General features: G+C 40.0%; 1 protein-coding gene across 9 annotated transcripts in view; it reads right to left on the reverse strand.

The window, feature by feature from the left end:
* MARCHF3 (membrane associated ring-CH-type finger 3) overlaps positions 1 to 13,229 on the reverse strand; it is a 166,954-nt gene that overhangs the window by 109,369 nt on the left and 44,356 nt on the right. Inside the window, exon 1 of one of the 9 annotated variants that reach the window (XM_015451842.4) lies at positions 10,962 to 11,155. The exons of 6 other annotated variants lie outside the window; for them this stretch is intronic. In XM_015451842.4, the coding sequence (XP_015307328.2) occupies positions 10,962 to 11,077 (116 nt within the window). In that variant the 5' untranslated portion in view covers positions 11,078 to 11,155. Of the gene's footprint in view, positions 1 to 10,961; positions 11,166 to 13,229 lie in introns of those variants that run through there. 2 more of the 9 variants (XM_045394879.3, XM_073994149.1) reach the window with 2 other exon arrangements.

The following is a 13,229-nucleotide window of genomic DNA, read 5'->3' on the forward strand; positions in this document are numbered from 1 at the left end:
GAGACTCAAGATTTACTACATAAATTGGGACAAGAAATTGAGGTTTAAAAATATGATTTTAAGGTACAAAGATAATCACTAGAAAAGTTAAAATAATAACTATCTATTGAGGAAGGGAGAAGGAAAATGAACAAATAGCAAAAAGGCAAGAGTATAAGCTTATTATTATTACTATTACTACTATTACATCAGGCAAGTAAACTACTATTATGTCAGTGAGCATCTATTACCACAGAGAAATGTTGTCCTTGGAAGGGAACCATGGCTTTTCATTATAAGCATTTCTGTGCGATTTTATTTCCTAACCTATGCATATACTATTTTCACAAAAACTTTAAAAGGGAATAAAGAAAAGATGTTTCTTCAAAAATATTCTCTCAGGGATGAAACAGGAGATTTTAAAATGTAGGTAACTCCCACTGACATCAACACACTTCATTGAAGAAAAAAAGTCTACAATAGGACTAGGCTGAGGTGGGAGGATCACTTGAAGCCAGGAGTTTGAGACCAGCCTGAGAAACATAGTGAGACCCCATCTCAACAAAAATTAAAAAATTAGCAGAGTGTGGTGGTGTATACCTATACTCCTAGCTACTCAGGAAGCTGAGGTGGGATGATTGCTTGAGCCTGGGTGTTTAAGCCTGCAGTTGGCTATGATGGTACCACTGCACTTCAGCCTGGGTGACAGAGACAGACACTATCTCTAAAATACTACTACTACTACTACTACTAGTACTACTACTACTACTACTACTACTACTACTACTACTACTACTACTACAACAACTACAACAACAACTACTACTAGGACTAAAGAGAACCATTTCAAATGCAGGTTTAGAGGCTAAAGCAGTAAGACAATTTGGAAATTTCTACACTAACCACTTTGTTAGAAAGTAAAGGAAGTTTTTTTTAAAGAAGAAAATTAAGCCACAATTTAGTTTCCCCTCCCTTCCCCAGATGCCATGAATCTTGTTCGTGTATAAATGCCAGTGCAATGTAAATCTAAGTGGAAAAATGGATAATAGCTCCACAAGCAGGGGCACAGATTCATCTGAACACCTTCCCTCAGCTGGGGAGCGAGATTTGTAGAGTGTTCAGCACTACTGTGATCTGGTGAACCATAAATTGTAATACATGTAGAAGAAAGGAGTAGTATCAACATGTATATATTAACCACAATACTTACAGCACATCAATTATAATTATGAACAGCTTCCTATTATTTTATACTCTGATCCTCAGTGTCTCTTGCAGCAATATCAAGTTGCTTTTATTAAAAATGAAATCTGGATGGGTGCGGTGGCTCACGCCTGTAATCCCAGCACTTTGGGAGGCCGAGGTGGACGAATCACCTGAAGTCAGGAGTTTGAGACCAGCCTGGCCAATATGGCAAAACCTCATCTCTACTAAAAATACAAAAATTAATTTATAGATTCAATGTCATCCCCATCAAGCTACAAATGATTTTCTTCACAGAATTAGAAAAAACTACTTTGAAGTTCATATGGAACCAAAAAAGAGCCCGCATTGCCAAGACAATCCTAAGCAAAAAGGACAACACTGGAGGCATCCTGTTACCTGACTTCAAACTATACTACAAGGCTACAGTAACCAAAACAGCATGGTACTGGTACCAAAACAGATATATAGACCAATGGAACAGAACAGAGGCCTCAGAAATAACACCACACATCTACAACCATCTGATCTTTGACAAACTTGACAAAAACAAGAAAAGGGGAAAGGATTCCCTATTTAATAAATGGTGCTGGGAAAACTGGCCAGCCATATGTAGAAAGCTGAAACTGTATCCCTTCCTTATGCCTTATACAAAAATTAATTCAAGATGGATTACAGACTTAAATGTCAGACCTAAAACCATAAAAGCCCCTAGAAGAAAATCTAGGCAATACCATTCAGGACATAGGCATGGGCAAGGGCTTCATGACTAAAACATCAAAAGCAATGGCAACAAAAGCCAAAATAGACAAATGGGATCTAATTAAACTAAAGAGGTTCTGCACAGCAAAAGAAACTACCATCAGAGTGAACAGGCAACCTACAGAATGGGAGAAAAATTTTGCAATCTACCCGTCTGACAAAGGGCTAATATCCAGAATCTACAAAGAACTTACACAAATTAACAAGAAAAAGAAACCCCATCAAAAAGTGGTCAAAGGATATGAACAGACACTTCTCAAAAGAAGACATCTATGCAATCAATAGACACATGAAAGAATGCTCATCATTACTGGTCATCAGAGAAATGCAAATCAAAAACACAATGAGATACCATCTCACACCAGTCAGAAGGGCGATCATTAAAAAGGCAGGAAACAACAGATGCTGGAGAGGATGTGGAGAAATAGGAACGCTTTTACACTCTTGGTGGGAGTGTAAATTAATTCAACCACTGTGGAAGACAATGTGGTGATTCCTCAAGGATCTAGACCTAGAAATACCATTTGACCTAGTGATCCCATTACTGGATATATACCCAAAGGATTATAAATCATGCTACTATAAAGACACATGTACATGTATGTTTATTGCAGCACTATTCACAATAGCAAAGACTTGGAACCAACCCAAATGTCCATCAATGATAGACTGGATTAAGAAAATGTGGCACATATACACCATGGAATACTATGCAGCCATAACAAAAGATGAGTTAATGTCCTTTGCAGGGACATGGATGAAGCTGGAAACCACCATTCTCACCAAACTATCACAAGGACAGAAAACCAAACACTGTATGTTCTCACTCTTAGTTGGGAATTGAACAGTGAGATCACTTGGACACAGGGAGGGGAACATCACACATCAGGGACTGTTGCGGGGTGGGGATCTAGGGGAGGGATAGCATTAGGAGAAATACCTAATGTAAATGACGAGTTGATGGGTGCAGCAAACCAACATGGCACATGTATACCTATGAAACAAACCTGCATGTTGTGCACATGTACCCTAGAACTTAAAGTATAATAATAACAACAGAAAAAATACCAAAATTAGCTGGGCATAGTGGTGCACACCTGTAGTCCCAGCTACTCAGGGAGGCTGAGGCAGGAGAATTGCTTGAACCCAGGAGGCAGAGGTTGCAGTGAGCTCAGATAGCACTACTGCACTTCAGCCTGGGCGACAGGGCAAGATTAAGTCTCAAAAAAAAAAAAAAAAAAAAAAAAAAAAAGAAACCTAGTGGCATGACAGCTTCTTCCATTACTGCATTTTCTTGCCCCCACATCCATTCTCACTGTATTCTTTTCCTTGGCAAATGTACGCCTCGACCTGCTAAAACATCTCATTTTGTCAACTCTCCATATGCCTAGCAAGTTAGATTCTCAAAGATATTTCCATTGACTTTCTGCCTTTCTTAATTGATCAACAGGGTCTGTCAACTGGGTCTTCTTCAGGCCATGTGAAATACACAAAGCTGAACAATTCACTTGGACCACAAACACTAGCAGCTCTGGGAAAACAATTTACCTGATGATAAAAGAGAAAGGTGTCCTGTGGGCTTAGTTAATGCTGAGTGAACAGTCGCCCCAGGATATTCAGTACAATCAAAACTTGTGATTGTTTTTCCCCCAGCTTCTCTTTGCTCTCACGTTCTGTTAGCTTAGCTCTAAAAAGTTACCTGCAGACAAATCTGTAGCTCGAAACAAAACAAACTTCTTCTCGATACCACAGGATACCATATTTATTAGTCTTTATCACTCTGTCCAAACTGACATTCATAAGAAGAATGTCAAATCAGCCCAAAACACAAGCACCTCCCTAATGATGCTGCAAGCTCTTTTCCACCACACCTCAGAGGAGACAGGCTCAGGGCAGGAGAATTTATAGCCCTGTGACTTATAGGCAGGCATCTGAATGGACATTCCCCTGAAGCAAAATCAGACAGAAAATAATCATTTTCCATTTGCTTTCTCACCTCCTTTCTATTTTGTTAAAGTGGTGTCGTGAGTAAAATACAAAAACTCCATTGAGTTTTGTGCCGTGGCTGAATGTCTCCCTTAGTCAGGATCTTCCAGTTAATTTCTACTTAACTACTACACATTATGGGTTCCTGGAGGTTACTGGCTTGAGTTTTAGGTCAGGGTGCTGATATAGTTACCACAGAACTCTGACAATTACAAAGGGACATCAGAAGTCTACAAGTCACCAATTTTTTTCTTCCTCTTTTTGACATCCACGTGATTTTTTTTTTTTTTTTTTTGAGATGTAGTCTTGCTCTGTTGTCCAGGCTGGAGTGTAGTGGCGCAGTCTTGGATCACTGCAAGCTCTGCCTCCCGGGTTCATGCCATTCTTCTGCCTCAGCCTCCCGAGTAGCTAGGACTACAGGCGCCAGCCACCACCCCTGGCTGATTTCTTTGTATTTTTAGTAGCGACGGGATTTCACCATGTTAGCCAGGATGGTCTCGATCTCCTGACCTCATGATCCACCCACCTCGGCCTCCCAAAGTGCTGGGATTACAGGTGTGAGCCACCGAGTCTGGCCGACATCCACGTGATTTTAAAGCAGATCACCATGATCCACCATAGGCTACAGAAAGATGAGGCCTCCAACTCAAATAGTCCTTGCATTGATTTCTCCGTTGAGTATAAAAGGTGCTGACTATAGCAACAGGCAGACAGCACACAGATACATCCCTCCTGAGTTAGGGCCAAAGTTCCAAGGCGAGGTGTAGAGGCCAACTCAGTAGCCTCCTATTTCAACCATATGAAATGTAGATGATAACAAGCCATAAGTACAAGCAAAGTATCTCCAGTGGTCAGAATCTGAAAACATTCAGATGAGGAGCTAAAAGTAATCAGTTATTAGGCAATTGAGAATATACATGTTGATACTACTCCCTTCTTCTACATGTGTTACAATTTATGGAAATATTATCCTCTAAAAGATGTACCCATCTTCAGGTTCCAGATAGGCAACATTATCAGATGCCATCAATACCCCACCACTGTGCCTGGAGGACCTGGGAAATCACTATATGGCTCAGTAGATTTTCTGAGCTTATCTACAAAGCTGCTCTAATCTCCCCTGAATATCAGGGAAGACTCTTGCCAAGCAGCCAAACACTCACTCTAATCATTTTCAGGCAGGAAAAAAAAAGTGTTCTGTATATAAATAAAAAATTTAATTCTTTGAGATGGGGTCTACATACATCTCCATTCCACTTCTCTCCTTTCTTCTCAATACACCTGCAGCTGAGCCAGAACAACCCAATCAACACCTTTAAGTGACTTTCGATCTACTTGAAACAAGTAATCCTATTGAAATGATCTACAACGGTATAGATTTAACCTTAGTCTTAGACCTTTAATTTCTTGTGAATACTATAGGAATGTAAAATAATTCAACTACTTTGGAAAATGGTTCAGTAGCATCTTAGAAAGTTGAATATACACCTGTCATTCTACCTAGTAACCTCATACCTAGATATTTAGGTAAGAGAAATAAAAACATATATACACACAAAAGATGGTATATGCATGCTTATAGTGACTTTATTTATAATGACCAATACCTGGAAACAACCCAAATGTCCTTCAGCTGGTGAATGGGTAAACTGCACAGCCGCACAGCAGAAGACTACTCAGCAGTAAAAAGGAACTAACTACTGATACAACAATGTGGACAGACCTCAAATTCATTATGCTATGTCATAGGAGCTAGACTCAAAAGGCTAGATATGATTCCATTTATATGACACCCTGGAAAAGGTAAAACTATAGGGTGAGAAAACAGGTCAGTAGTGGCCACAGGCTGGAGGTGGTGAAAGGGTTGACTGTAAAAGGGGATGAGAGCACCTAGGGAGTAGGGGAGTGATGGCACTGTTCTATATCTTGATTGTACTAGTAGTTAACAAAACTCTATGCATTTCTAAAAATGTATAGTAGTGTATGCTAAAAAATAATGAATTTTATGGCATGTAAGTTCTATCTCAGTAAACGCAATGAAAAACATAATCTCAGTGTAAAATGTTCAATGTAAGAAAGGCAGACTTCAAAACAACTGATTAACCTCCCACTTACATCAACAAGATCTGCAGGCTTTCTCCCAAGCTTGGTGTATTTAGTCAGGTTTCTCTAGAGGTAAAGAACTAATAAGATATATGTAAATATGAAAGGGAGTTTATTAAGGAGAATTGACTCACATGACCACAAGGTGAAGTCCCATGATAGGCTGTCTGCCAAGTTGAGAAGCAAGGAAGCCAGTGGTGGCCCAGTCTGAGTCCCCAAACCTCAAAAGTAGGGAAGCCAACAGTGCAGCCTTCAGTCTGTGGCCCAAGGCCCAAGAGCTGCTGGTTTGAGTCCAAGAGTCCAAAAGCTGAAGAAACTGGAGTCTGATGTTTGAGGGCAGAAAGCATCCAGCACGGGAGAAAGATGAAGACCGGAAGACTCAGCAAGTCAAGTCCTTCCACATTCTTCTGCCTGCTTTATTCTGGCTGCACTGGCAGCTGATTAGATGGTGCCCACCCAGATTGAGGGTGGGTTCGCCTTTCCCAGTCTACTGACTCAAATGTGAATCTCTTTTGGCAACACCCTCACAGACACACTCAGGAACAATACTTTGCATCCTTCAACCCAATCAAGTTGACACTCAATATTAACCATCACTCTTGGTCTGGTAGCACTCTGGAGACAGCACCCTGTTACTCTTGGACACACAGTTTAAAAAAGCACTAATACATAAATCAATTGAGCCAATGTACCAGCATGCAACTGGATGTTTTCAAGCCTGTTCTTCATGAGGGCTTCTGGCATTCTGACATTAAGGTGCTGTTTACTTTGCAGGTTGTTGCACATGTTCCTATCTTGCTTTTCCTAGAGTTCCAACTGCCTGGGTGCCACTGCCTGCATAATCCTTGGAGTCAAGAAATTATTTCAGACTGATTATTAAAGCCTGCCCTGTGTGTTTTCTATGATGAAGCAAAGTAATCTGTTCTGACTGAACATAATACAGAAAAAAGAGACTTCCCTAATTCTGGGATATTCTCATTGATTCCTTTTACAGATTTATTTTTGGCTGAACAATATTCACATCCTGGGTATTCAAAGATTTTTGTTTAACTTTCATTTGATGTGACCATTATATACTGTCTCCACTTTGAATGTCTGTGACTTGCAACTAGGTTTTATTTTTCCCTGTTTTTCTCCCAGTAAACAAATCAGCCAAACATTTATTAAGAATTCACTAAATGGAAATGAATGCTAAGAGCAGGAAGAATGAGAAACTCAAACCCAGCCTTTTGGCATTCTACTAGACCTACTCAGATAACTAAAATGGAAGGCAATGTGCGATGTGTTATAAATATAGGCATAAATACACTGCTAAGGCAGCAAGAGGGAGAGGAAATTGGAAAAATCTGGGAAGGTGGAATTTAAGCTGCGCCCTTGAAAGATGAATAAGAAGTGAGACTCCAGACATTCCAGGCTTAGGGACTATTTTGCACACTTTTGAATGCAGATTTGTTAAAATCAGTGAACATCAGCTAGCATCCTGGAGCCTGAAAGCCATGAGTATTTGAAAATATTTTTGAATTTCAATGTCTTCAGGTCTCAGGTCTCTCCATTTCTCCACGAGCCCCACTGCACCTCTAAAGTTATAGAGGAAAGAGCAGGAGAGGGGAGGTGATAATAAATAGCTCCAAATGTCGCAGCACAGTCAAGATGCATGGAGAACAGAACCAGTTATCTGATTTGGCAATTAAGGAATCATTAAGCAGCTTTGATAGGAAAAATGTTAGTAGATAGTGGGCAAGAGATCCAGATGCAAATATGTTGGTGAGTCACTCGCACTTGCTGTAGCTTCACATATTTAGTCTCCCACTTTGTGTTGTCCATTAAAGCATTTCAGCTGGGTCCCTGGTTTAAATGTATTGCTTGTGGGCAATGATAGGGTTAGGAAGAGTTGACTGCAAGGAAGGAAAAAAAAAAAAAAAAAGAGAAAAAAAGAAAAAGAAAGGGAGAAGGCACACTGGTGGCAGGCTTTAAGAGGGGTTGCAGCTCTTCTCCAGTGGGGATATGGATCTAGGATCTTTAATCCCCTTGAGGAGTGGTATAGCAAAAAGCACTAATAAGGAACGCAGGAGAACTGTCAGTGTAATATTATCATTACCAAGAAAACTGGAAAACACCTAAATGTTCATCAACAGGGAACTGATTAAATCACTAATTGATTATTTATATAATGGGGTACAACAACGCAAGTAAGACAAAAAATAAGTGTGAAGAGAAAGAAAGATCTCTAGGATAAATTATTTAAAAATCAGAGTGCAGAAGAGTATATGTAATAGGCTCTCATTTATGTTCGCATATATATACAAACTTCTAGGAGGGTGCGTACAAACTGTTAACATTTGTTATATCTGGGGAGTGAAAAATGAGGATAAGAGAAAGCAAAAATTTTACTTTTGAATTTATACCCTTAACAAATAGTTAAAAGCAACTCATATGATGATGACGATGAGTAAGTATTAAAGAATACTTACAGTACTTCCCAGGGCTGACCTGAAATTTAGTATGAGGACTAGCAACTACTGTTGTAAAAGGACCAATAGATACCAGATGTTAAATTTAGCAACTATTAAAACATTTAATTTATTAAGCGGTTACTGAGTAGGTTATTGTCCAATCCTTAAGCAGCTGACAACAGAGTACAATGGACAAGTTAATACAAAGAGAACAGTAACAGACATGATGTGAATGCATGGGAAAGCCAGGCAGTCAAAGGAGACTTCCTGGTGGAGGCGGGGATTAGGGTTTGGATGGGTGAAGAAAACACAGAAAGAGCAACAGAATGAGAAGACAAGAAAAAACATGGTGGGCTTTTCAACAGACATGGAAGGGAAGTCAATTTGGTGAGGACTTGTCTCAAAAGGGATGGCAGAATGCTGCCTGAGGGAGGCTGGACCCCCCTACCAGGGAGAACTTCCTCTCTAATCAACAGGCTTTCGATCTCTCCCTATCACTGATACCCCAAGGTAGAAAGGACTGGGTCCTCAGGGCAGTCTGTCCTGTAGATTCAGATCCTGTTTCGAATAGAAACAGTAGAATCATCTATTCAGTTATTTTTCTACATTCTAGTTTATTCAAAATGACTGCATACTTAATTTTTTTGATAAGGTTATGTTTTTTTTGCCAATCTCTTTCCCCCTTAAAATTACATTAGATAAACAATAATTCTCATTGTCCATTTGGTATACCTGGTCAATCTAGGCTTGCCTGCTACCACTATTGGGGAATTAACCATTTGAGCTATAGTATTAATATAGCAAAGAAACACAGCCAGTTGTTTTGGAGAATGACCATATTAAGCCTATTGATTGTTTATCACTAGAAAGAAAATATTGAAGCACTTTTATTACACTTTATTGGAGGCTATAGGCAGTCTAAGAATAACTGAGGAAATATTAAGAGAAAAAAGAGAATATTACCCTATCACTAAAAACTCTCCTGCCTGGAATCATAAAACAATCTGTTCAATGGCAGGAAATAATATATCTCACAACATGGGAAATTTTGGGTCTTGGAGAAATTTTATCTTTTATTTTGTCACAAGTAAATCAGAAAACTCCATGTACAAAGGGAAGAGAGGATTATGAAAATACAAAGGCAGTGTCCAAGTGGCCCATGTGGCAGTCTGTGAGCTGTACAACCAAGAATTAGCCAGGCCCATCTGCTGATCAGTAAACAGAAAGTGCTGACTTATGGTGGACCAGAATTCTGCTCTAGTAGCTAAGAATAAACACCAAGTTCCTGGTCCCTTTTCAAAGCACTCATTGGCTTTCTTCAAGTTGGAGAATATGCTCCGGTTTGGATCAAGAGTGAAACTGGAGAAGCTACACAAGATGGGTATTTGGCCTCTCACCAACATGCTTGTTCCTTGACTTGGCTCTCGGCAAACCCCATGCAAACATTCAGCATTTCACGGCTGAGGCCACACACAGAAGCCATCAGGTGGAGATGACTGCAAATGTACTTTCTCACAGTCATGCTGGGGAGAACGGGGAAGGAGGTGGGGTAAGGGAAGGTCAGGAACAGGGTGAGAAGGAGGCCACCTCATGAATGCTTTAAAATCCATCCCAGGAGAAGGACAGCCCACAGATGTTTCTGTGGCTACCAACCTGAGAAAAGTCATCTTTTAAACAACAGAAATCTCACTCATTTCCCTGTCCCACTCTTTCCCTGTCAATCCCCAGGACATGCCACAATAAGTTGAGAAGCTGTAAAGATCTGTGGTAAAAAGAAAAAGCTCCAAAATATCTGTGGATGTCACCTAAAGAAGCCCTGAAGTCACGGACCAAAGTAAAAAACTGTGACTAAGAATTGGAAAAAATATTACTACATGCCACAAGACATTAGGAAGAAAGTATGTATGCCAAAAATCCAGAGAGGCTCCCAGAAAGTTCCCTCTCAGCAACCCCTCTCAAGGAGAACCAGCTTATTGTACTTTACACATAATTGCTTTTCAGGTCTGCCTCCCAAATAATTCCTTGGTGAATACCTAAGTCAGCAAAACAACAGGAATTTTTATATTGATCCTATAATACTGGCAGGTTGGTGAGCTGTAGGGCTCAGTCGGGGCAAACACATAAAAAATTGCCAACCTGCATAAGTTTTTATCTAATGTAGATGATGCAGAAAATGTGTTAATTTTCTTCCTTTTTCCAGATGGCAGACTTTTTTTTCTTATACAATACCCATTTGTATGGCAATTATGCCCAGACCAGCTTTCAGTGAGTCCATTAGAGCCAGCCAGTCTAGCACAACTTCCTGCACAGCCTGTCCCTTGGGGACATGGATTCTGTTTACAGGGCAAAGTCCTGGATGGCTTGACCCAGCTCCCGTTCCTCCAGGCTCTAGACTTCATTGTTGTTCTCTCAGGCTACTCTCTCCCTGACCTTCAGATTTGACCCTCGTTGTTCTATTTCTAGGCATAAATTTACCTTCCCTCCATTACAGCTTCACCAGTCAATCCAGTTGCATTGCAGTAATGTCTCTCAGCTGACTTGGTCGCTGGTATTCTGGCATCTGGCCACTTCAGGGGGGCAGAGAGATACATTTTCAAAACATGCTATTTGTTACCAGATGGTCAACTCTGCTACCAATCAAATACACATCATTTATTTGTTCAACAAACAATGAACACTGATTATTATAAGATTGTTAGTGCTGAAGATACATCAAATAAGATACTGTCATCCTCAGAGCACTCAGCCATTACTAATGTACCATATTGGATAGAAATCAGCTACCCCATTGAATCCATATTATGGAATCAAAGCAAAATCATACTAATACTTCAGAGTCATTCTAAACTTTATAGCTTTCCAGTAGCTTTTCCATTAGTGAGACTCTGACTTAAGATTATTAATATTAGAATATATATTATATAGAATATATATTATTCTATAAAGTACATTAGAATATATATAATTAATATTAGAATATATATTATATAGAATATATATTATTCTATAAAGTATATTATACTAATGATCTTAAGTCAGAGTCTCACTAGGGGATTGAAAGAGATCCTTCATATCATTTAACCAACCTTTGTTTGCTATCTCTAGCCCCCTCCCTTTTAGCATACCTCCCTCCTAATCAACCTCCCTCTCCCTGTAGTCTCAATAAAAATCTTTTGGAAACATGTTTCTCAGAACTTTTTGAAAAAAAAAAAAAATGCCTGTTCTCATGCTCTGCCTCTTGATGCTAGAAGACATAGAATGTTAAGGCACAAAGTGATATGACAGATCAGATCTATGTGGACAGTTCAATGGGCCTAGCGTGGCTAAGTTATTTGGTCACTGGGTTAGATGGCAGCAGAGCCAAGGGGGCTCAAGGTCCCTCTATGATCCCTTATATCCCCAGATAAACCCAACAGTACCAAGTCACCCAATGGAAGGATTAACAAGTAGGACCAGGGAGAACCAGATACTGCTGAAACAATCTTCACTCCATAGACTCACTAAAGCTAGCAAAGAACACCTGATAACCCATCCAGCTTTACATTATCAACATGGCAGAATGAAAGGAATTGCAACCACCTTTGAGCAAAGGTAGTGATCATTCATGACTCTTGAGTTTGCCCTTTTAAAAAGTTCTAGGGCTGGGTGTGGTGGCTCACGCCTGTAACCCCAGCACTTTGGGAGGCTGAGGTGGGCAGATCACGAGGTCAGAAGTTTGAGACCAGTCTGGTCAACATGGTGAGACTCCATCTCTACTAAAAATACAAAAATTAGCCAGGCGTGGTGATGCATGTCTGTAGTCCCTGCTACTCGGGAGGCTGAGGCAGGAGGATTTCTTGAACCTGGGAGGCTGAGGTTGCAGTGAGCTGAGATTGTGCCACTGCAATCCAGCCTGGGTGACAGAGCGAGACTTTGTCTTCAAAAAAAAAAAAAAAAAAAAAAAGGTTCTAGTGGTAGAACTACAGAAGCTTTCCAATGCCATTTGACAAGGAAGGTAGGAATTTTGTAATTCAGTCTTACTCTTGCCATCTTATAATAATGGGTCAGAAAGATTCTTATTTTGTTCAAATATCTTAGTCTAAAGCTTCTGATCTAAATTCTATATGGAACAGAACTTTACTGTCATCTGTAAAACGATACAACATAACATGGTCAATACATAATTCTTGATTCAAACTACAAAACCTGCCTCTCCCCCATGGTACCAGTGTGCACTCAGTTGCTCAGGCCAAAAATTCAGGAGTCATATTTGCTTCCTTTCCATTCCTCACCCCATAAGTGCAATTTATTATCAAGTCCTGTTTTACTGCCACCTTGAAATCATATACTTCTTTGCCTCTCCACTGTTACCCTACCTAAGCCATCATCAGATCTTCCCTGAATTACTGTGGTAACCTCCTAATTGGTTGCCTTGCTTCCACTTTTGTCCCTGTACAATCTATTCTCCACATAGCAGCCAGTGATCAGGGCTCCCAAATGATGCAAGTAAGTCACAGTGAATTTGGTCCTTGCCAATAAGTCCTTGAGTGCTGGGTAGTGATACAACATGCAGGAGGATGAGGAATAATTTGGATTTGTAGTGTCAGTGATCTCACGGCATCACTACACTCTGAAAAGGCAAGCATGAATTACTTTATAGAAGACTCAAGGAAGACAGCTGTAATCATTTGGATGCATGCCACTTAGAACACTACAGAATGGACACTACACATAGTGACACATTCCGGAGGATATGGAATGAGA

This window comes from Macaca fascicularis, chromosome 6 (genome assembly GCF_037993035.2).
Source record: "Macaca fascicularis isolate 582-1 chromosome 6, T2T-MFA8v1.1".
Lineage (NCBI taxonomy): Eukaryota > Metazoa > Chordata > Mammalia > Primates > Cercopithecidae > Macaca > Macaca fascicularis.